Genomic DNA, 24,466 nt, shown 5'->3' on the forward strand with positions numbered 1-24,466 from the left:
TAAATTTTTACACCAATCCTTTTGCTGATTTTTTCTATTGTTATTTTTAATATCAAATTGTTGAAGCTAGTAGTAATTTAAAACAACAAGATGTTTTTGATTCTTAAAGATCACAGAGTGAATACAATGTCATGGTCAACATAATGTAGAATTTTTGGTTGCGTGCCATTCATGCATACAGAATGACATGTCTTCTATTCTCATTCTAAAAAAAAAGCAGATTCAACTCGAGTCACCACAAAAACAGTGTCGGAAGCATTTTTGCTGGTACTGTCATCATCATCTCAACAACACAAACAATTAATTTATTAATCATCGAAGAGGATGGAATGGAAACTATCAGGTGAAATTAAACCTGAGAGTGATGATGAAGCCTTCTTCGAAGAACGAGTCAATCATTCGTGTTTCAAGTTAAAACGATATCCATCGAGCTTTTTTATATTCGGAGGTTATTCATCGTACTCCAAGAAGTATAATGATATTGTTAAATTCAGAAGTCAAGTGAATCCAAAGAACAATGACTATGGTAAGTACTTTTAATCGTTGTTAATATGGAAATTGACATCTTCCAATGTTTCGAATCAAATAATAATCATACACCAATTTAAAATCGTAAATTACACACATTTCCAGAATGGACCTATTCCATCGTTTCAAAGGGAAATTCATATGAAGCTAAAAAGTCCTCAATGTTTGGAATGTTCGGATTTGGTGGATCTACAACGAACAAATCGGCGTCAGCTACTGGTCCTCAATATCCAACAGCTCGAGAAGGACATACTACCATTGTGTGGGAAACTGAAGTGTTAAAGTACAATCCAACGACCAAAACAGAGGAATATGTCATGGAAGAACAAGTAATTTTATTTGGTGGATATGACGGAAGTGCATATTTGAACGATGTTTGGGTTTTAGACACTTCACAGTGGAAATGGACAAAATGTGACATTGATTCAAAACAAAGCAGACCTTGTGGAAGAAAGATGCACACTGCCATGCTCTAGTATGTATATATCCGAAAGGATGATATGTTTTTACAATTTCATTAATTTTCATAATTCGACAAATCTCTACAGTAATGATTGTATGTGGATATTTGGTGGAGACAGTGGATCAGATCCATTAAATGATTTTTGGTGCCTCGATTTAGAAACAAAAACATGGACACAAGTAGCCTTTGATAAAACTAAGGCTCCAGAACCACGATATGGCCATTCTGGCGTTGTCATTGATATGAGTCCTATTTATGAAACCCAAGCAAAACAATTGTATAATGAAATGTTAAAAAATAAGAATATTGATAAGAGTGAAATCAAAATGCCAACCATAGAGAAAAATCAATATCACATGATAATTATGTTTGGCTTTTCCAATATTCATGCAATGTATATAGGTAAAATAACAGAAAAACTGAACACTAAGCAATTAGGAGGAACTTGCTACAATGACGTGTGGTCATTTAATTTTAATACTAGCAAATGGCATTGCTTAACAGATCCATCAAAAAGTGCACAGGATGACAAGGATAAAGGCTTTATTACCAAAATGGTAGACGTCACAAAGGGTGTTACTAACGCCACTTTTTCACAGATCAAAGGTCTTGGAAAACAATTAGAAATTTCTGGAAAAACAGCCTGGTCTGAAATTGCAAGATTTACGCCCTTTTATACTTACTCAAGTACTACAAGTTATGGCTCAGTCGCGACAAGTCTGGCTCAACCTCCTGAAGAACGATACTGTTCTGCTGTTGTAAATATTGGAAGAGGATGTTTGTTAATATTTGGAGGAGTTCGAGATTTAACACACCGAAGAGATTGCCATATTTTAGATCTTGTTAATGAATCATTTGTACCAGTCCCTAGAATGATCAAACTCAAAGACTCATGGCCAACGGCAAGAAAAGGTCACGTGATGATTTACGATGAACAAGAAGACTTGGTCTATGTGAATGGTGGTAGCAACTTCAAAGAAGGAATTCAAAGTGGTATTGCTATTGCAAGTGCTAAACAACTCATTGATTTGCTTCATGTTGGTATCGAAAAAGAAACCGCAACCGAAGAGGACGACATTGTCCAACAAGCAGAAAATGAGCTGAAAACAACTGAGAAAAATATTTATGAGGATGTCAAGACGGATCAAACTCAAGACCAAAAGAATCAATTGATTAGGCTCATTGAGACAGAAACGATCAAAATTCAAAAGAATCCAAAAGCTATTGATTCATACAGAACAAGAGCAGACTGCTACATGAAATTGAGGGCATGGGATAAAGCTAATTCCGATATTGATGAAGGTCTACGATTAGCTCCCAACGACACTGACTTCAAAATGAAGAAGGGTATTATTCTGTTCAGACGCAATGATATGATGTCCGCACGATTAATACTCACCGATGTTATTTCAGAAGAAGAATCAAAAACTCAGAAGGGCACTTTCCAAGCAACTTGGTGCTACGAGGTTATAAAATTAGAGCCAAGTGTCGGATAAAAGAAAGAAACTTTAATGAGGCCATTGCAGATGCCAACAAGTTTTTGAAATATATTGAGAGTCTTGATATGATAGATGTAAAGGAAAAGAAGAATATTGACTTTGTATCTATTGCATCTTGGTTAGCTTCTATCTATATTGTTAAGGCGACTGCATTTGAGAGAAAGAAACAATATGAGACTGGACTCACTACCATTGAAAGTGGAAAAGAACAGGTTCAACAATTTTTGAAAAAGGTCAAAAAATCTAATTTCAGTTTGACTGATTTGCTAAGTTTTAAGAATGAGAAACCACAAGATGTTTATCTTAGGGAAAAGCTTGAGAAATATGAGAGTTTTTTACTACAAAAGAAAGATAAGAGTTTACTCGTTGATGGTACTTTTAAAACTGCAAAGGTGCTCATTGACTCCTTTAAGACGAAATTAAATGAGCTCGACGCTGTAAAATTGAAGGAGCAAGAGGAGATCATTGAAGAAGAAACAAAATCATTGGACACTTTCTTTGAGGAATATTTATTTAAAGAAATGAGTGCAGATGTGATAGAGACCGATTGTGATCAAGCGATTGAATTGTTAAAACAAGTCATTTCTTGGGAACCTTTTGAAATCAAGTACATCATTGCTCTCTCAGAAGCGTATTACTTACAAACTGATTACAAGTCCAGTATCAAATATGCCAAGAAAGTGATTGAAATGGCAGTAGACTATTGGAAGGCATACTATATTGCTGCTCTTTGCTATTTATCGAAACGAAAAATACCCAAAGCTCTTGAGATGCTCGAGAAGGGAATTGAAAATTGTGAAGTTGTCAATGCAGCAGATGAATACAGAGAAATGGATGGCATTTCGGACCGTGAAGGTTTCTCTCAACTGCTACAAGCTAAAAAGGACGCTGAAAAGAAAAAGGAAGCCATGAAAAAGGCTTCAAATTTATCAAAGTATGCCAAACAATTGGTGCAAATTTCAAACTTTGAAGATGCTCTATTGACTATTAACGAAGTTATAGAAATGGATCCTACTAATATATCCTACCTGGCTGATAAGGTTGATATTTTGATTGAAAAGAAGAAATATCTACATGCCTTGAAGGTTGCTGTATTAGCAACAAGAATCTCTCCAAAGAGCTATGAAGGATATTTAGCACAAGGTGTTGCTTTGCAATTTTTGAAGAGATATTTCCACTCGATTCAAGTTTTGGAGAAGGCTTTAAAAATGTTCCCAGAAAATTCCAATATTAAGCAACAATTGATGAAATCCAAAGATTTATACAAAAAAAAGCAAATGGCTCAAATGAAATATGAACGAGCACTCTTTATTCTTCAAGATGCTGAGCAAGAGATTGTAAATGAGAATTCAAAAATTAAGCTCTACAAGATTAATATTACTACTTTAGAACCCTCTAAAAAGATTATTTCTCAAGTGGAACAAATTGTTCAACTCCTTGATGAAGCCATTGAACTTTATCCCTATGTGGCAGATTTTTACTTCTCCAAAGCTAAATGTAGATATTTACTCAGAAATTACATCCAAAGCGTTGCACATATCAAAGAGGCTATTGAAGTCATGAAACAAATCACCGACGGATTATATTTGTCATTTTTGAGTCAGAGAAGTAAAGGTTCAGAACTTGATGAGGAGAAGAAGGAAAATACGGTCGATCGAGTTCATGTTGATTTCATATTTGAGGCTATTTCTCTCGGTTCTAGAGCATATGCTTCCATGCGGCAATTTGATATTGCCATTAATTATTTAAAGGACATGTCTTTTAGACATACTGCTCCAAAGAAGAAGAAGCTTGAAGATTATGAGCGCCATTTATATTTAAATCCTGACCATTTAGAAAAGCTTGAAGAATTAACAAACAGAATTACAGGATTTAAAAAGGCAAGAGAAAAGTTCGACTTTTTGGTGAAATCTGGAATGGAATTTAAATCAAATTCTGATTTTAATGGAGCCATCAGCTTCTTTAGTGATGCTTTGCAATTGAATGGCGCTAATGATGTTGAGGAAAGAACTCAAGATGACAGAGACTATGCCTCTATTTACTTTGAAAGAGCTGAATGCTTTTATGAACTTGGTGATTATGACAAGGCCATTGAAGATGCTGAACAAGCAGTGAAATTAGAACGTACTTTCCCACACTTTTATGTTCTTTTATGCAATGCTTTAATGGAAGCAGGAAAATTGGAAGAAAGTGTTGCAAAGTGCAATATTGCTCTCTCTGAATCTCCATATAATACTCCTCTCAATGATGTATGGCACAATGTCAAGTTAAAAACTGCAAGTTATGAAGCAGAAAAACATTATGAAGAAGGAAGTCAAGCCATGGAAGCAGGCGAGTTTGATGTAGCCATTAGTTGTTTGAATAAGGCAGTACGATTGAGGCCAAATAATATCAACTATCTATTAGCACGATCTCAATCTCTCTATGAAAGACTTAAATATAAGAGAGCACTCGATGATTGTCAAAATGTTTTAAAATTTGATTCAAAGAACATTGTAGCGATTCGTCTATGTGCTGATATTCAGGTGAGTCTCAAGAACTTTTCAGAAGCAAAGGCGGTTCTTCAGAATGGCATGGATCTCTATCCCAAGGATAAAACGCTTCGTCAACGTCTAGAAAAATTAATTACACTAGAAAGTCAATGGAATGAAGCTTATCTGAGAGCAAGAGATGCCGAAGATTGTTACAACAATGGAAATTATGAACAGTGTTTAGAGTTGTATTCAATTGCCATTCAACTCCATTCAGATTGTGCCCAATATCTGTGTCGAAGAGCGAGAGTCTTGTTGAAACTTTCTCAACCTGAATTGGCTCTCGTAGATGCTCAGAAAGCAGCAGAAATAGACACAAGTGAAGAGGTGTATGCAACTCTTGCAACCATTTATCTTGAATTGTGTGATTATGAGAAGGCAAAAGATGTTATTGAAGAAAGTTTAGCCTTTGATGGTGAAGAGGAAGATGAAAGTATCGAAACCTTACTCTTACTCAAAGAAGAAATTTACGATCGTGAATCAAAGAGTCTCTCGGCAAAAGAAAAAGATGAAGAAGGACAAATATTCTTTGAAAGATATATGCTTCATCTCAAACAAAAGAAGGACGAAATTAAGAGGGAAAAGCAAGAACAAAACGAAACAGAGCAACATGAAGACGAGGAAAATCTTTATAGTTCCATTTTTAGCAAATTGAGTATTTTCAATTTTGGAGCTAAAAAGACGAATCCTATCGACAGATTGGTTGATCAAGATGATCACTCGTATGAAGATTTACTCAAAGCACAAGAGTTATTTTCTGAAGCAGTCTTATTAGAACCTAACAATAAGAGGTACATGAGGCATCATATTGAAGCCTTGATGTTGGATAACAACTCTGAGAAGCATGATGAGGCGTTCAATCAAGCAGCAACCATGATTCAAATGTTTCCTAATTATACTGACGGATTTTGTACAGCAGCTCGCTTACATGCTGAAAAATTCAGAAATACCTTTGAATCTCTCTATTTATCAGTGGTAGGATTGGAACATGATCGTGAACGAGAAGGGTTATCCATACAAATTTTGCAAACTATTTTAAACACGATTGATAATTATGAAATACCCATGATGAAAAATTCAAAGACTTTGAAAAAACTTGGAAAAGTATCCGATAAGGCTCAAGTATCTTTCGATAGCGCCAATGCATTTGAAGAGTTAGAAGGTCATGAAATTGTGGATAATGTGATTGGTACGATAAAAACTAAACAAACAAAGAAAGAAGACGGAAAAGATCCAAATGTTCCAACATTGAGTCTTGAAGAACTGTTGGATGGAGATGACTTTGATTTGCAGAATAGTGATGCCAGTAGCGATTTAATGATGGATGATATTCAGCACGACTCATTCGATCTCAACAAGAAATCCAACAACAAGACGATTCAAGTGAAAAAAATTAATAACCGAGAAGAACAAGTCGAATTTACAAAGCAATTATATGACTTGGATAAGCATAGTGTTGCTCTGAGAAATTCATTTGCCAACATTAGAGCTTTCATAACAGGATTTGCCAAAACAGCTGTTAACATTCTCAAATCTCAAAGAGAAGAAGCATTTGATTTAGCTGCTAAAGCTGTCTATGTCATGTACTATGATGTTGAAACTGAAAGACCTTCCGACAAATTCCATACTCTATTTGATCTTGTTGCTGATGCTTGTTTTGTTGGAGATGGTGTTAAAAATTACAAATTGAGAGAGTTAAAAAAGATTGGACCTAAACCTCTTCTCTTGGAGACATGTACCACTCGCTATCATAGATTTATTGAAACAGATGATGATCATCCATTCTATAGCCAACACCACTTCGATAGCGAGAGAGAATACGAAAACTTTAAAGAGGTGGAAAAGAAAAATATCAGCGAGGCATTACAACAATTTAATCTCTCCATTGAAAAGGACATTGAAAATAGAAGTGTTGATATGGACGAAGATCTCAAGTATAGACATGTGATCATGCAACAGTTTGTGGATTGTATTTTGCAATATTCACTATTTACTGTAGATCAAGACGACGAAAAAAACAAGGAAGACTCTTCAGAGAATTTCATGAAAACCAAAATACTCACTCTCAAGGATGAATCTCTTGAGGTCATTCAAGCAGTTTCAAACTTTTATGGATATGGAGATGGTGTATTTGCATATTTGGTTCTTCTCGAGAAATTAGGAAGAACATTTAAACATGCCTATTCAGAAATTGGAAACATTTATAAGTGTCTGTTGCACTTAATAAGAACGCTCATTGCAAGAAATCTAATGTCTGCTGGAAAGATTAAGAAAAAAGATCGACTACTGGATGACGATCCAGTCATTCAAAGATATTACTTGTCTCGTTCTGAAAGATCTTTGTTTGTTCAAGCAGCCAAGTCCATTAACCGAGAACTCAATTTCATTATTGACAATCACTGGAAATCTGCCAATGAAACCATGGATTCCATCGTTATTTTTGCCGTCAAGACGACGACACTTATGAACGCATTTACATGTTTAGAAGATGCTGATGGCCACAATATGGGTTACAAAACTTTGAATATTCGAACGAAAGAAGGTATCGAGAATAGTATGGTTAATCTCTATAACTATTATCGAGATAAGATTATTCACAAAATTGCTCAAAAGGATGCTACCCTTCAACAAGATGAATCTGGAGGTTTACATCCTGTTCACTTGCTCTGTCTGATGGATGTGCTGTTAGAACACATTCCAAGATATGAAACACACTTTGATATGGCCTTTCCTTCGAGTGTTGGACTGATGAAAACGGTTTGCAATCAAGTATACTCATGTATTGAAATTGAATTACACAAACTCAAAACAAGCAAATTCAGAAACTATACAGAGAAAGGAGAATTACCTATTGGACTCTTTGATTTACCACCAAAAATTGAAAAAATTTATCAATTATTATCTGAACATGCCAACGTTCAACCATATGCTCTTAAAGACATATTTATTCCATATGTGTACAAGTGGATTGAAACATTTGAAAAAAGTGCAACCGACTGGTGTAAAAGAGCTATTGAAATTAGTGATTGGAAACCAATAACTGATGATGTCACCTACACAACTGCAGTTGTAGATACATTTACCTCACTTCGACAAAGCTTGGTTGTTTTAGAGACAAGTTTACAATTTTTACAGAGTCAAATTCAACGTCCTGCTCAATTTGCAAATCAATCTATTCTTGATTCGTTTAATTCTCTTGAAGAGTCTACTTCATCCAAGTTTGGAACAGGAAACTCCTCCCTTGAAACTCTGCCATTAATTTATGTCACTTATACTCATGTTATTGCCTCTGTGATTGAAAGTTTTGCAAACATGACTTACAATATCTTTGCAGATTGTACCATGAAAATGAAGAAAATTGAAGAAGAATATGTGAATAGAAGGACGAGTGCTAAATATAAAGACATGATGTTGAGAAGAAAAACAACAGCTGTACAGCAGGAACAAGAAGAAAAATTATATGAAGAAACTAGAAAAGATGTCCACAGACAAATTGTTACTAAAATGGGTCTCTGTATGAACAATATCTTAGAATCCATTAACCAAGTACGAACTTTATCAGAAGATATTCAAAAGCAATTATTGAGACAACAATCAGAATTAGTAAGCCAAATTGATGAAAACTACGAATTGGGCACTTTGGACGATGACTTGGAATCTCAATCTATTGATCTTAGCACTACCACTGGATCTACACTTTCCAAGAAAAAGAAAGATGATCTTCTTGAAGGAATGGCGATGATGCACGATACGATGAAAGTATTGCACAACTCTCTCAAGGAAATGATTCGAACCAAGATGAATAACCATCTTTCACAATTAATTTTCAAAACTATGAAAGAGTCATTGTTGGATGCAATTTCTAAAATCAGTCAGCCTGTAACTCCAACACCAACAAATTCAAGTCCTGGGCTTAAGACAAGCTCTTCTTCACAAAAATTAGCGTCTCCATCCTCTCAAAATTTGGCTGATTTGAATTTGGATGATATCATGACTCCATTATTCGATTACTTGGATGATCAATTAGCAACTCTTTACACAGTGTTGAACGATAAGGTATTTGCTGTGGTTTTAAGAAACATATTTGCAATGTTGGTTGATGAATTGAAAGAATGTGCCATACCCCCTATAGAACAACCAACACTTAATAAGTCGCAGATTGACAAATTCAAAACTACATTCGACTCATTTATTGAATACTTTAATGCCAATGGATCTGGATTGGACATGCTATATCTAAAAGAGCATTTCAAATTTATTTCTAGTCTATTTAACTTGAGCCTAACCCCAACGAAGAAGTTAATTGATGATTACAACGAACTCAGTGTACAAATTGAAGATGTTATTAATTTGATAGAGTCAATGAATAAGGATCTCGCTCGAAAAGATGATCCAGATGCCATCAATGATTTAAAACACCAAATAGCAGATGCTGAAGAAGCCAAAGACAAGATTACTGTTACCAAGAATTATATTTTTGCTGTTTTGCATAGACGAGCCATGGACACACGTTCTAAAAAGATCAGTGATACAGAAGCTAACAAATTTGTTACTTCAGAAATGTCTCTCTACGAAGCGAATCAAGCAATCATTAACGATGACTATGAACTTTTTCAAAAATCTTTGAAAACTTCCAAAGATAACTATCAACAAGCGAAACAAGCTCTTGACAATACTAAAAAAGAAGTTGAATCTTTGAAGAAGCAGTATAAACATGTTAAATCCATGAGAGTCATTACCAATGAAAGAAAGAACAATAGATTTAAATGTAAAGAGTTGAGAAAAGAAATTGACGAATTGGAACACAAAAAGACTCTATTGCAACAAGAGGAAGAGGCAATCAAAAAGTTAGTTGCTACTGAATCTGAAATCATTGAAAAGGCATTCTTCGATTTGGAAACGAGCGATTACATTAAGGATATTTCATTTAGGCTTGACGCCTTTGTAAGATCGTGTAAGAAAGGGCTTGCAGGTCAGTTAGGAGAAGAATTTATGAATTTCATGAAGTTCCCAACCAAACTTGCTGGAGTCACCGAGGAGGAAACAAAACTTGTGATTACAGACTTTTTCCGATGTATGTTCAGAGGAAACGATGGATTCTTGTGTTTGCTGAGCTCGCCTGATATATGTATTAGTTGGATCCCAATTCTTTCTCTCATCAAATTATTCAAGCTTGATGTCATGAAAACGACATCTTCCAACAAGCAATACTCCATGTTGGATTATCTCAACCCATTGAATGCTCTCAGAGGAACAGCTCAACTCTTCACCTCTTCTGAACCACAATATAACACTCAAATTGATTACATTAAGGTCTCTGTAGGAAAAATTAAGAGCGTTTTCAGATCTACATTTGGTGCAAATTCACTCGACAATTCCATTACTGTCAGCAAGTCAGATAAGGATTTCCAATTCTCCTGCTTCAAAGATCGTGAGAAAGCATTCGAAGTGATTCAAGCGTTTATTCTCAAGAACGCAAGTCAATTCAAATCCAAAGATTCATCCATTGTCAACAAATTATTATTCATGGGAACAAGTACCACGAAAGAAGATGAGCAAGATGATTCTGATATTGCCAACGCTTATACGCAAGCAAAAGTTATTAAGAAGGGTTACCCAGTTTCAGAGTCTGTACGAAAGATTTTCAACTTGAAAGCTGAGACACGGTTGTTCAACAAGTACAGCTGTACTGAGTTTGATTCCAAGTTGATTGGAGAATTTTATGTGTTCTCAGATTCTGTTTGCTTTACAACAACAGTGAATTCCGGATCTTGCCAAAAGATGATTTTACCTTTCACACAGCTTGTGAAAATATCCAAAGTTGGAAAGAAGAATTTACATTACAAGCAATGTATTCAGCTCACAAATGCACAACGAGTTAGTTACACATTTGTAAACTTTAAGAACAGTGATGACGTATTCCAAGAAATTATTGACGTGTTTAAGAGAAATTGTCCTGATATTGAAGTAGTATTGAGAGCAGATAATTCGATTGCTATCCCAGTTCACCCAACCCAAGAAACTCCTCAAGGATTGATGAACATTAACAAATACACCAAATTCTTCAAATTGTAAGGATAATAAAGTTAGTATTTACAGTTTAGAAATAAGTCTAGCATTCTGTGGAAATGCTATGAACAAATAGATTTGGAATCTGATCAATGGACGTAATGTTGTGATTCGTATTATTGTCAAACCTGAACAACTTGCTGTTGTTTATACCTCTGTCAATTCCAGCATATTCCGATAACAGTGACTGGTACATATCTTTGTGGAATCTTTCAATCAACTCCAAATAATCTTTCGTGTAGACTGAGCTTTCTCCGACTCGATTTCTCCTGCTAATCCTTTCCATAGCAGTGTCAATACAAGCATCGATCACAATATGAAAATCAGGATAAAACAAATTTCTGGGATGCTTTCTCAACAACTGTTCAAAATATTCGATATATAGGCCATGTTGCTCTGGAGTCAAGAGATTCTTCTCAACCAAATTCCGTACAAACACATGTCTGTCAGCCAACAATGATCGATCCATTAACACAATCATTCGTTTCGAGTTCGTTTGGCCATACTGTTCTACAAATTGCTCGACCTTATCCGAAATGATCCATTTTTGAAAATCCAAACCATGCTCACACTGATTCGAGAGATAGAGCTTGAACAAATCAATATTCTTTTCGACATTCTCTACAACATGACACAGTGGAATGTCATTGAATTCTCTCTTAATGAATTGCTGGATAAGGTTACACAATCGAGATTTGCCTACACCAATGTTCCCATCCACACAAATGACAAAGATATTGTTTGAGGAATACGATGGAGAACTGGTAGTGTCCATAATGGTTGTACAACTTGTTGATGAAAACGAGGAAGATGTCCAGCAAGGAGAAGTATCATGAATTTTAAAGGCTTGATGGTTGCAACCGAGAGAAACCAATCCAGACCGTTGAGAGTATGTGCCACCATTAAAGTGCCCAATAATTTGTTGTCGAATGGTATTGAATAATGTGCTTAGCATTTGAAGGGAGAGTGGAATGGAACAGCGGAATTATGAAAGGCAAAATACATGCACAACCGTGATGATGTCTTCTTGTTTTTTTTGAAGTGAAAAAGACAGCAACATCGCTTCTTGTGTCTGTAAGAATTTTTTTGTGTAACGGTTTTTCCATAACCCTGCTTCGTTCGAACGATTAGAAATGTTTCGAACATTAAAAACTGTAGAGCTTGAAAAAAGAGGTTACTTGTTGTATCGGAACGGCTGCGAGCTAAAAATCAGCTTGCCAACTAAAATCATCACACATAAAAAATGTTTTTCTTGCCTTGGAGTTTACGTTGCTTTATCGGATCACTTACATTGTAGGTTTTTGAGCACGAGAACAAGATTGGACATCTAAATTATTATGTTGATGATGGTTATTTATTGATTTCATTAATCGTGATAATTTGATATATTTTGATGAACCATAACAATGATTAATCAATTTGATTTTCCATCATTGACCTTCTTCAATTGGATTGTGCTGATGAATTCAAAATAATTTCAAAAATACAATTATGCAACAGATTTAATTGCAACGTATTTGCAAGTTATCATAGCTACAAGGCTCTTTCGGCTAGGAACGCCCAAGAATCAACAAGATGGCTCATGTACTGGTGCGTGATGGCTGCTTTCCTCTCCCTAGAGAACATTTTCTATTCTCTTCTTCATAATATGGTTCCTTTCTATCCCGAAATCAAAGTAATTTCTCTACTGCTTCTCGTAGTTTCCTCTCACGCTCCAATTTATGTATTACATCAATGGGTTATTCCAAAATTAGAGAGCTTGAATGTTCCATATTATATTAACAATGTGTTACTGAATCATGTTGTCACATACCTCACATATGGATTTGGGATGGTTTTCAGTAAATTAGCAAAAAAGAGTGCAAAAATTAATAAGAATAATGTGGAGCAGTTGGATGCAATGATTGGAGCTATTGATGATATTTCATATGAACTGAAAAAGATTCGAAAAGAGGCACTTAGATCTTTGCACAGAACTTCTTCTGGTATTCAGGCTCATGGTAGTCCAAAGGCTGGTACTTCTGGTGAGATTACACGCAATCGTGTGAGTTTAGGAATAGGAGAAATTCTATCCAACTCAACCCTTATTATCGGAGTTTCATCTTCCAATCAATTCTAATTGAAATAGTTGACACGAAAAATCAACAACTGAAATGAGTGAATATGCATGTTCACTCCTTTAATTAATGCCTTCGTTTTAACATTCTTTTAAATAGTTCTTTAACATTATTCTTTTGCATTTTCATTGTTCTTTACTCAATCAAAAAATGAAGCCGTTGCTCGCTAGACAGGGAGCAAGAACCTTGTTCAATAACATCAGCCGTCGAACCGTGCTTTCATGCTCCGATTCAATGATTTTGATGAAAGAAGGACTCCTGTCATCAGCGTCCAGAATAGAACAATTACCACTCCCTATTCATCGTTCCTCCTTGTTCAGGACACAACAACAACGCCATTTCAGAACATCGCTCGCACCAGGCAATTCAAAGAACACAGACAAGAAGGCTCTTAATACCAATGATGATGATAGTTTATATCTGGAAGAAAATAATGTCAAGGGTTGCATTGTTGAGTTTTATGACAAATCTACAGAATCCGTGCGACTGGGATTGCTCGATGAAAAAGAATTTGTTATTCATCAGGAGGATTTTACAACAATTAAATTATCGGAAAAGCTGAAACACAAGGATGTTGTCATTATTGAAAAGTGGACAAATGTTCTCATCACATTTAATGATTTAAAAGAAGTCAAAGAAAAGGCTAACTCCACAGTGTTAGATCAGAATTATTACGTTGATTTTGAACTTCGGTTAGAAAATTTATTAATTGAGGCTTATACTTCAGGAAGAAGATTTACATCATCATCTCTTGCAGGAGAATTATTCGATTCAGAGGTTCCTTCTTTAGTTACTCGTTATATTGCTTTTTATTTGTTCGAGTATTCTGGATGCTTTAAATTTGATACAAGAACCAACAAGTATATGGTCATTGAAACCGATGCCAGCCAAATGAGAATCAAAGATTTTGTGAAGAGAGCTCAGAGAAGAATACATGAGGTCAATGAATTCAAACTGAAGAAACAATTCGTGGATCAAGCAATCTTTGCTAATTACACTAGTTTAAATCTCCATCTTCCAACCAAGTGGGATCCAATTATTGACGTTCCAATTTTGAGAAAGATTGAATTTTTCATGCTTTCTAACAATGAGAATGAAAAGAATAGAGGTCTCATTAATACAATTTTAGAAACATTTGGTTATCCAAAAACAAGAAAAGGTGCTGCTTTGTTTCTCCATGCTGTAGGACATTTGCAGCTTGAAACATCAGCTTCATTTCTCACTGAAGAAGGTCCATCCTATGAATCCATAGACATTTGCTCACGAAGAATGAAAGAAATATTTCCTTCGTTTTTCAAACCCTTTTCCAAAGAGTCGGAAAGACTTTCACAATTTCTTTTTGACAAGAGTAGTTCAATCATTGAGAAGGAAAAGCTCAACCCCGTTCGAAGAGATTTACGTCATTTGAAAGCTATTGCCATTGACGACATTACTACTCAAGCCTATGATGATGCTATTTCTGTTGAACCAACCCCTACTGGATTTAAACTCTATGTTCATGTTTGTGATATTTCTTCCTTTATTACCAAGAATAGTCCATTAGAGGTTGAAGCCAGATCCAAGATGAAAACTCTTTATGGAAAGAATAGACTACGACTTATGCTTCATCCGAATGCCATTCGATCTGCTACCCTCAATCCAGACCGAGAAAACTTGGCATTGACTTTGGAAATAATATTTTCTAAAAATGGATCAGATTTCAAGTTAGATCGATATGAATTTTATAGAAGTACACTTGGAAATATTGAACTCTATACCTATAATATGGTAGATAATATTTATGGGCAATACATCAAAAAAAAATTAGCAAAAAACAAAAAGAATATGGAACAATCCACAAGAATGTTAACTGATGTTTACGATGTTGCTGTGGATATCGATAAGGTGATTGAAATACCTAGACCTTCAATAACATCTCCCTCAAGAGACGTTGTAACAATAATCATGACTATTGCAAACAGTATTTTGGAAGCCCATATCAAACGTAATAATTTGCAACATTTATTCCCATCTACAACATCCTATATTAGATTTACATCTCCTCTAAGAAGATATGCAGACCTTGCTACTCATTTACAATTTGTTGCTCTTCTTGAACATCAACAGACAAAAGATATTGATGAATCTAAACTTGTATATACTGAAAAAGAAATCAAACAAATTAATTCAGAAATTCAAACATTTGAAAAAGATTTAGCAGAGACTGAAATGATTATTGAAAGACAAAAAAGAGAGGTGGCACGAAAGGACAACCTTCAAAAAGAATCCAATCAACGACAAACGTCTCAATCTGCTGGTCGTGTTGTTGGTCAAGTTGTGAAAAAACGAAAGGGTATGAGCAATGTGTATATCCAAGCACTTGATAAGACAGTTCCAGTTCATTTGGTTGAATATGATGAAGTGAAAATGATAGAATTGGTATTGAATGTATTACCAGAGTCAGAAACTGCTTCCTTTGAGCTACTTGGATGGCCTTCCACAATTAAAAAGATGAGAGAGAATAGAGTTCCAAATGACATTAAGGAAGGGTCAAAAGTTGTTCTCAATGTTAAGAGTATTGATTACAATGAGGTGGATGGTACCATGAAACATGTGATTGTAGAACATTGTTTTGAAGAAAAGGTTGATAATTACTCGGTATAAAATTTCATGTGCATGCGTTGCACATCATTGATGAAACCTCTTTGACAGATTTTGCTCTTGAAAGTGCCAAAGCCCAATAAATCCTAAAATGTTGAAGAATTTGGAATTAAATGGGTCACTGTTGTGCAGTGATTAATTGTTTTCTTCAGGTCCTCTCATTGATGTCATCACTGACCCTTCATAACAAACGAATCCATCCTTGTTTTCTTCACGTCTCAAAAAGAATCTTTTTTTTCCATTTTTAAAAATAGTGACAACTGCCACCACGAAAACACTCTATGGAAGCATTCCTCCGATCAAGAACAACCATTCCCAACAAACAACAACAACAACAAAAAACTTTCGCAATCATCCAAGAAGTAGAGCCTTTATGATTCAACATTCGTATTTGAAACAACAACCATCACTTTCCACTGTTTTCAACAAATACAACACAAGAGCATTTTCGGCATTGTGATTTTCTACAATTATCCTTCACCTTCACGACAACAGCAACAACAACGTTAATATTAACTCACAGAGACCATCCTCTTACAACAACCAACTAAACACATAACAAATTTCAATGGGAACCAAACCTACAAAAGAAGCTAAAAAAGTATCTTCATCGCAGACAATTGACACCTCATCACCACAACCAGTCGATGGTGTACACGTCGGAGAATCGGTGAGGAATATATTTCAACAGTATGTATTGCATTTATGATTGAATGAGATATGAAGAATGGTTTCTTGAATATATTCAGAAAACTTTGTGATTTACCTGTCGCTAAAGATTTATTGCGATTATGTAACAAGATTAGTATTTTCGAGGTCAATCATACTTTACACTCGAGTGCCACAGATGAAACAGATCAACATCGATATCCTAATATTGACGAATTACAACTTTTAAACTATCGAATTAAAGATTTAACAAAAGAAGATGATGAAATGGAGAATGGAGAGGAAGAGAGTAAATTTGAAAATAAGTTCACACGAGTGATCCATTCTATATTGACAGTGTTAGTTCAAGAAATTGAATCTATTAATGAGAATCGTAATGAACAATGTCACACATGTTGCGCTAATGGAAATCACATTGCATCTCTAAGTTGTCACATGTTTGAAAAAGAAGTGAATTTAAATAATTTTCAAAGTCTAGAGCAATTCATGTTGAATTATTTCGGAGAAGAATCACCCGTTGTGACAGTGTTAAAATTATGCAATCAATCAATTATTGCTCCTGCTGTCATCGCTCTCAAGAAACAACTAGGTCAATTATTTAGATACAAAGGTATGTACAAATTTGAGAAGAATTACAAGTAATGGACCAACATACATTCAAATTCTGACGTTGTGTAGATTCTGGATATTGGTTTATTGACATTTTAATTAACAAAAATGGAGGTGTCACAGTTTGCCATCGACGAAAAGAACGAGTCACAAGCCATGCCTTTGATCATACTTCCCATTCCCAATCTTACCCTTCTCTTCCTTCTGCTTCTCAACCTGTTTCCCTAAAGAAAAGTTCTGTTTCCACCACCGCTCTTCCAAAACCTAAGAATGACATCTCCTCGCTTACCAGAAAGCTCTATACGTTTGAATGGCGATTGTACATTAACTTATCTCCGAGTACGTTACGGCAATTAGACAGTATTCGATTAGAGTTGGTGGATCATCTTGATTTTTCAGATTCTGAGGTGTTATATTCAGAAGATGAACGAGAGAACATTGAACGAATATTCTTTGAGCACGCGAAAGGATTCGATCAAAAGTTTGACAAGGAATTTGAACAACAAGTACTCAACAAGAAAAGGAAACAAGCCAAAAAGTGAAAACGATGTAAATACGAGTAGAGTGTTTTATATTAGAGAAAATTTTGAAGATTTTACAATAAATAAGGAATCTGAAAAAAGATTTCAATTTTGAGCAAAGAATCAACTTTGTGGTCATTAATCCTCTCGATCATCCATGTGGTCGTCGTGAGTTGGTGGAGTCAAAGGTCGTTCCTCTTCTCCTCCTGGTTGAGCAATGCCACCCAATCGTTCTTCTTCTTGTAACACTCGGAGTGCTTCGTCTTTTGTGATCTTTTTGATGGAAGAAATCTTATTCTTGAATGAAATACCATAAAAGTTTTCTGCAGATTCTAACATTTCAGGTTTAAATGTTGCAGTGATAAATTGAATCTTTTCCTTTTCAGCAAGAGTTTCAATCATCTTTGCAACACTTGTTCTGTATGCAGAGTCAAGAGCAGCATCAATTTCGTCAAATAAATAGAATGGAGCAGGGTCACAACGTTGAATAGCAAAGATGAGACAAAGTGCTACAAGTGATTTTTGACCACCAGAAAGTTGTTGCATGAGATGGTAAGATTGTTCTTCTTCTGTCTCACCACTCGACATGAATGAAACCTTAATAGAGACACCTGTGAATTGATCCACTTCAGATGTTTCATCAGTTTCCTCTTCTTCCTCTTCTTCCCCTTCTCCTTTTTTAGATTTCATGGTGAGAGAGGCATGACCTCCAGGAACAAGAGTTTGGAAAATTTCTTCAAAATTCTGTGAAACTTGTTTGAAGGTTCTTAGAATAGCTTCATCCTTCCTTCTATCCAAAACTTGGATCAATTGATTAATTGCGTCTTCACCCTTTTCAAGTTCTTCCTTCTTTGTTAAGAAATCTTCTTTCTGATTGCTAAATTGCTCATATTGATCGAGGGCTTTCTTGTTCACATGTCCAAACTTTTTCAATTTTTCGTTTGTGGAATGTAACTTTTTCATGAGAGTCTTTTGGTCAGACTCTAAATATTTTCTAAAGTCTGATGGAAGAGTTCCCAATTCCTTGATTTGTCGGATGCAATCTTCTCTCTTTTGAGTCCAAATCTTCTTCTTGTTTAACAACTTTTCAAGAGAGTTTGCCTTTTCTTGTAACGTTTGAAACTTTTTAGTTTCTTCAGCTCGTTCGGTTTCTAATTGTTCTTGAGTGGTTTTGACTTTTTCGTTCAATTCATCAATTTCTTGATCTAGAACCTTAATAGATTCAGTTACATCATTAATTCGATCTTCAGTTGATTTCTTATCGCCTTGGAGTTGTGTTAAACGTTGTTGTGATGAGAAAGTGGAATCAGTTGGAAGATGATCCATATGTAATTGAAGTTCAGATTTTCTTGGAATATAATTAGTGTTCAATTGAATTCTTAGACTATCTCTCTTTGTTTCTTGTTCCAATCTACTTCTAGAAACAGTTTGTAATTGTTTAGTAAGATCATTAACAGTCTTAGTAAGTTTGTCTAGTTCTTGTTTTTCTCTAGTGCTCAATGTGGCATTGAGAGGAGCATCTTTCTCTTTTGTATATGAATCAATGGTTTCCTTATTGGCTGACAATGATGATTTCAATCGAACTAGAAGTTCTTCGTTCGATCTGATATTATCTTCAATGTTATTCTTTCGAATTTCAAGATTTTGAAGATCTTGTTGTTCATGTTGAATTGTATTCTTTGAGTTATGAACTTCAGTTTCAACTTTTTGGAGTCTGGTGATACAAGTGTTGAGTCTATCATCTAAATCAGAAATAGATGCCTTAAGTTTCTTTGACTTGTCATGACTGTCCTTGTATTCTCTTCTCAAATTTTCAATTTGTTTCATACAATCCATGCGTGATTGACGTTGTTCAATGTAACCACCTGTGAGTGTACCCTTTCTGTTTGCTTGATCACCTGCTAATGTGACGCAGTTTACATTATGATCCTTAGCAAATTGAGTACCACTTTCCAAATCTTTGGTGACAAAAGTCTTTCCAAACAAATGCTTAACGACAATTTCAAATTTGGAATCGGTTTTAACCTTTTTCCAAAGAGGAGCAAATTCTGATGTTGCAATGCTATCATCAACGTCCGAGACTTGTAATCTATTGAGTGGAATAAATGTCACTCTTCCTTGTGCTCCTGATTGATTCATAGCTTGAATAATGTCACCGCTGACTCTTTCATTTTCAACTACCAAGTGGAAGAGACTATTACCAGCGGTCACTTCAACTGCTCTGTGATATTTATCATCACATTTTATCAATTCAATCACTGTTCCATAAACGCCAGCAATATTTCTTTCTTTCACAATATTCCTAACAGAGTGGATACCAGATGTGACAGTTCGAGGGAATGTCATCTCAAGCTTTCTTTCAGCTCTGCTTAATTCTTCAGAAAATCTTTGAGTTTCCTTTTCTGTTTCCGTTTGTTCTTTCCACAACTCCTTCTTTTGATTGGTGAGAGAATCTCTTTCATTCTTGAGATCGTTATAACTTGTTTGGAACGATTCAATTTGTGTTCTATTTTCAGAAAAACTCTTCTTCTTTTCTTCAATAATTCTGTTCAAGTTTGAGAGTGTATCTTTGAGCTTTTCTGTTTCGCTAGATCTACCTGTGATTTGTTCAGAATAACTAGCATTAGATTTTTCTAACTTTTCAATTTCTTGCTGTAACCATCTATTTCTCTCTTCAACAGTGTTAAATCTATTCTTTCTTCCTTGAATACTAAGAAGTTCGTTCATTCTTCTTTCGCTTGTTTGAAGTTTTTCTTCAATTTCTTTTTCTTCTCTTAATAAATTTTCATATTGAGGAATTACTTCATCATTGAGTTGAGAAGTAATGTCTTCAATCTTCTTATTCACCTCTCGTAATTCTTCCTCAACATCTTTACGAGTGCTTTCATCTTCTTTATGTATTTGTTGATAGTCTTTCAATTCAAGATCAATCTTTGTACGTTGTCTAATAAGTTCTTGTCTTTCAGATTCTAATAGATCCTTTTCTTTTTGTTTTGCATCTTTCTCAAGTTTGGCTAATTTGATATCTCTTTCAAAATCTTTGAGTACTTGTTGAAGATACATCTTTTCCATATGTAACTGATTTGCAAGCTTGTGTTGATTCTCTCTTGCCTTTTCAATTTCTTCAAGATTTTTCGTTGCCTCATTTAACTCTTGATCGAAAATTGCATATTCAATGCATCTTCTGTCCTTATCCAGCTTTTGGAATTCTTTGAGCTCTTCTTTTTCTTGTTCCAATTCGTCTAAACGTTCTTGCACATATTCAATAGCTTCATTAATTTTTTGTTTTTTCTGTTCAGCTTCTTTCATAATACCTAGAGATTCTGCACGTTTTTGATCATAAACTTTTGTACCTGCAATTTCCTTTAACAATTCTAATCTTTCAGAGTCCTTCATGGTTGTCAAGGTTGCAACTTTACCTTGCTCAACAATGTAATAGGGATTACTTGAACTGAGACCTGCTGATTCTAGCAAGTTGAAGACTTCTCTTTGAGTGACAGCTTTACCATCAATTCTATATTCATCTTTCTTTAAACCAACTGTTCTTCTAATCGCAACTTCTTTTGCGTCAATTGGAAGTCTATTGTCAGAATTGTCAAAAACAATTTCAACAAATGCAGAAAGAACTCCTCTACCTGTACCTTCGTGCAGAAAGGCTTGTCTTTCTTCGCTTCTCAATTTACTAAACTTTTCACTCAAAACAAAAGAAATAGCACTGAAGAAATTTGATTTACCACTTCCGTTACGACCAACAATAATATTTTGTGATGGTGAGAACTCTTGTCCAGCAAAAGTTTGGTCTCTGTACGATTTGAACCCTTGTATCGTTACTGATTTAATATACATGGTTGATGATGAGACCGATGATGATGATGATATGGATGAAATAAATTAAATGAGAGAGTTGATTGAAAAATTTCAGGATGACAAGCCTAGCGAGTACTGTTGTTATTGGTGTCGGTGTGAAGGCTTGCTGCTGCGGGTGTAAGAAAACGAGAGGCAAAGAGAGTTTAATTTTTTTTTGATTTTGAATCACAAATTGGCGGGTGCAAATTTCCGCCAATTATTTGACCTTTGGCGGGCTGGAAAGGATACTGCTCACGCAAGTGGTCAATTGTTGTTGTTGAAACACATATTTGAAAACTACATTCGTCTATTAAGAGTTGAGTTGTTAACCTTGTTGTTTTTCTCATAGGGAAGTGCCACTAATTACACTTTTTAGTTGCTGGAGGGGGTGGAGGCAATTTCATCGGTTTCACCGATGAAATTGCATCCCGCCTTCAGTTCCCACCAAAACTAAACGTTCAAATTTAATTAATTTAAAATAATAATTATTATTAATAAAGTGAATAAATATTTACCTCATGTATGGCTTTAATAACAAGAACAAAACAAATGGTGAAACGTCAAACCTTACTCGCTCCAATCAAGAAACAGATTCCAGTAGATTTTTACACAAGTGAAGAAAATCTTGACCAATATCAACTCTTCATGAATAGGTATTGCTTTCTCACAATGACAAGGCTTCAAATAATTCCATCTCAAAAGCAAGCAATTCATTCAGCTGGAGCACGTTTGTATCAACAAATCAAAAACCACTCAGAACTTCTCGATGCAATTACTGATGTTCACTCAAACCTATTCACAACATCACATGAAGAATTCACAGTCCTATCTAAATCTGGTCGTGAATGGCTGGAGCAAAGGACTAGCAAGAGAGGTCGAGTTACAAAGCAAGACCAACTGCGTAAATCAATACAAGACCTTCAGTTACAAAGAAGTAACATACTTGAATTGAAATCCTCAACTCAGGATGAGGTGTTGTTGGCAGAATATGACAAACAATTGCAAGAACTGGACTTCAAAACACTTGACAAAAAGCAAGCGATTGCATATCTCGAAAGGAAAGCAGCTGAACAAAGGATCCGTAGACACAACAGCAGCACGAACAAAATTGAAAAGAAGAGAGGACGTCCACGGAAAGCATCAGGAATGGCTCAAAGACTTCAAGCAGTAGTTGAAGGAACTGGTATTGCCTCTGCATCAGAGAGAAGAAGAGATTCATTTGTTCACACTCCTATGAACGGTGTTGATTTGGTTAAAGAAGCAAACGCTAAATTATCAGAAGAAGGATTTCGTCCTTACAGCAGGTCTGGAATGTTACGGTATGTCGTTCCAAGGTGCAAAAGTAGTCGAGAGGGTAAACGACATGACTCTGAAGCTACTGTTAAACTTACCAAACCGTCAAACGACCTGACTGAGGAACATGTTGATCTACATGCTACCCATTCTCTCAACAAATACATCAAGCAGTTGTGTTGTCTATTGCCTGAAGAAAGTACAGCTATTTCTTTGGATGAAAAAGCGAAAATACCAACAAAAGGAGCGGCTGTATCGACATCAACACAAATAGCAATGACTTCCAGTAGCAAAGTTTCACTACCAGACCATGATTTTCCAAAAGGTAAAGAGAATTCAATCACTCCAAATGTTGCTGCATTGTTACGTGCGGTTGTTGGTGGTAATAACAGTCTTCGTTGGATGGTGGAAAAAGTGTATGTGAGAAGTAGTTCTAACGCCGAGTTTTTGAAGACCACTAGTCGAGATAAGGACAAGATGTTGTGTGATCTGGTTTTCTTCCTCGAGAAGCTGAAGGAAACCGGAAAGCTTCTTCCGTTATTTTTTTGTAACACTGACAACTGTGTAAACGTTGCTCCCCAGAACCGGAAGGTGCAGGTGAGGATGTTCTACGTATTCATTTGCTTCGACCTTGATGCTCTCATCCACACATCCTTTGCCGCAGGAGGTAGTAAGTACAATCGTGTTGAGCGATGTATGGCTCCGCTTTCAAAAGGCTTGGTGGGTGTTATTGATTTGGATGATGAAAGTTTTGCAAGCAAGCAACAGAATCATCATTCAGCTTTAATCAAACTCACAAATATCTTCAACCAAAAGGGTGGCAAGGATGTACAGGCGTACTATGCTAGTGTATTCCAACAAGACCGTATTCGAGATTTACCTGGATGGCCATCTTTTGCTAGCATTGATGCTTTTTTGGAAGGAAAAGATATTACTGATTTGGAAGAAGAGAAGAAGGTGAAGGCAATACTTTTTAAACTCCACACACACTCAGAGCATGGTAATGGGTTGAACATCTTTTGTCTCCGCAAGTGCAATGATCCAAGTTGCTGTCCACCAAAAAGAGCAACTAAATATTGGGAATTGATGGAAAAGTTTGATGGTTTCATTCCATCTCCAATCCTCGATGAAAGTAATCCTGGTCATTATTTGTCGTTTGAAAAACGAAACAATGTGGAAGGAGTTAGAATGGATGAAGGGTTTCCGAGCGTTAAGGATGATGTCAAAACTTGTTCCCTTTGCGATCGTAGAGTCCACTCCGACATTGATTTAACGATTCACATGAAAGTGGTGCACCCGAACAAAACCCAAAATCAGCTTGATGGTAGTCTTGACAAGGATGCACGAGTAAATCAAGTCGAGAAAACGCAGTTGGAAGGAAGGTCATTGTCTGCTCAGATAAACAGCATCGAAAGAAGGGCACAAGAGCAACCTTTGCGAGCTCGGGCAAAGAGACGCTTTTTGAACAAGTGATTCATTTTTAATTAATTAAATTAAAAATAAATAAAAATTATTTTGAAAAAAAAAATTTTAAATTTGAATTTAATTCCAAAAGCCAAACCCCCCTCCCCCCCATGTTCTGTAATTAGTGGCTCCTCCCATATGAACTTTTCAGTGAATTTGTCATCGATCACAAACGACTAACCGTCGAAAATGTTATATTCTCTCAAAAAATGTCATC

At 35.6% G+C, this 24,466-nt stretch overlaps 8 protein-coding genes across 8 annotated transcripts in view; 6 read left to right on the forward strand and 2 right to left on the reverse strand.

Annotated features, from left to right (window-relative positions):
• Positions 1-324: 324 nt before the first annotated feature.
• Positions 325-11,096, forward strand: C9374_005080 (uncharacterized protein; the record flags this gene model as incomplete). Its single annotated transcript, XM_044694791.1, has 4 exons — positions 325-526; positions 634-1,003; positions 1,077-2,348; positions 2,405-11,096. The coding sequence occupies 4 exons, from the start codon at positions 325-327 to the stop codon at positions 11,094-11,096; spliced, it is 10,536 nt and encodes a 3,511-aa protein (XP_044548179.1).
• Positions 11,097-11,133: 37 nt separating this feature from the next.
• C9374_005081 (uncharacterized protein) lies at positions 11,134-12,045 on the reverse strand (the record flags this gene model as incomplete). Its single annotated transcript, XM_044694792.1, has 1 exon — positions 11,134-12,045. One exon carries the CDS (start codon positions 12,043-12,045, stop codon positions 11,134-11,136), a length of 912 nt encoding a protein of 303 aa, XP_044548180.1.
• A 288-nt stretch (positions 12,046-12,333) lies between these two features.
• On the forward strand, positions 12,334-13,209 carry C9374_005082 (uncharacterized protein; the record flags this gene model as incomplete). The annotated part of the gene is made up of 2 exons (XM_044694793.1): positions 12,334-12,383; positions 12,591-13,209. The coding sequence occupies 2 exons, from the start codon at positions 12,334-12,336 to the stop codon at positions 13,207-13,209; spliced, it is 669 nt and encodes a 222-aa protein (XP_044548181.1).
• A 148-nt stretch (positions 13,210-13,357) lies between these two features.
• Positions 13,358-15,850, forward strand: C9374_005083 (uncharacterized protein; the record flags this gene model as incomplete). The annotated part of the gene is made up of 1 exon (XM_044694794.1): positions 13,358-15,850. One exon carries the CDS (start codon positions 13,358-13,360, stop codon positions 15,848-15,850), a length of 2,493 nt encoding a protein of 830 aa, XP_044548182.1.
• A 565-nt stretch (positions 15,851-16,415) lies between these two features.
• Positions 16,416-17,667, forward strand: C9374_005084 (uncharacterized protein; the record flags this gene model as incomplete). Its single annotated transcript, XM_044694795.1, has 3 exons — positions 16,416-16,537; positions 16,597-17,126; positions 17,195-17,667. 3 exons carry the CDS (start codon positions 16,416-16,418, stop codon positions 17,665-17,667), a joined length of 1,125 nt encoding a protein of 374 aa, XP_044548183.1.
• Positions 17,668-17,784: 117 nt separating this feature from the next.
• On the reverse strand, positions 17,785-21,492 carry C9374_005085 (uncharacterized protein; the record flags this gene model as incomplete). The annotated part of the gene is made up of 1 exon (XM_044694796.1): positions 17,785-21,492. The coding sequence occupies one exon, from the start codon at positions 21,490-21,492 to the stop codon at positions 17,785-17,787; it is 3,708 nt and encodes a 1,235-aa protein (XP_044548184.1).
• Positions 21,493-22,041: 549 nt separating this feature from the next.
• Positions 22,042-24,258, forward strand: C9374_005086 (uncharacterized protein; the record flags this gene model as incomplete). Its single annotated transcript, XM_044694797.1, has 1 exon — positions 22,042-24,258. The coding sequence occupies one exon, from the start codon at positions 22,042-22,044 to the stop codon at positions 24,256-24,258; it is 2,217 nt and encodes a 738-aa protein (XP_044548185.1).
• Positions 24,259-24,458: 200 nt separating this feature from the next.
• The window catches only part of C9374_005087 (uncharacterized protein), a gene marked incomplete at both ends in the record, with an annotated part of 3,551 nt that continues 3,543 nt past the window's right edge, over positions 24,459-24,466 (forward strand). Inside the window, one exon of the mRNA XM_044694798.1 lies at positions 24,459-24,466. This exon is cut by the window's right edge and continues 326 nt beyond it. Coding sequence (XP_044548186.1) covers positions 24,459-24,466 — 8 coding nt within the window.

The sequence above is a fragment of the Naegleria lovaniensis genome (assembly GCF_003324165.1).
Source record: "Naegleria lovaniensis strain ATCC 30569 chromosome Unknown tig023, whole genome shotgun sequence".
Taxonomy (NCBI): domain Eukaryota; phylum Heterolobosea; class Eutetramitea; order Acrasida; family Naegleriidae; genus Naegleria; species Naegleria lovaniensis.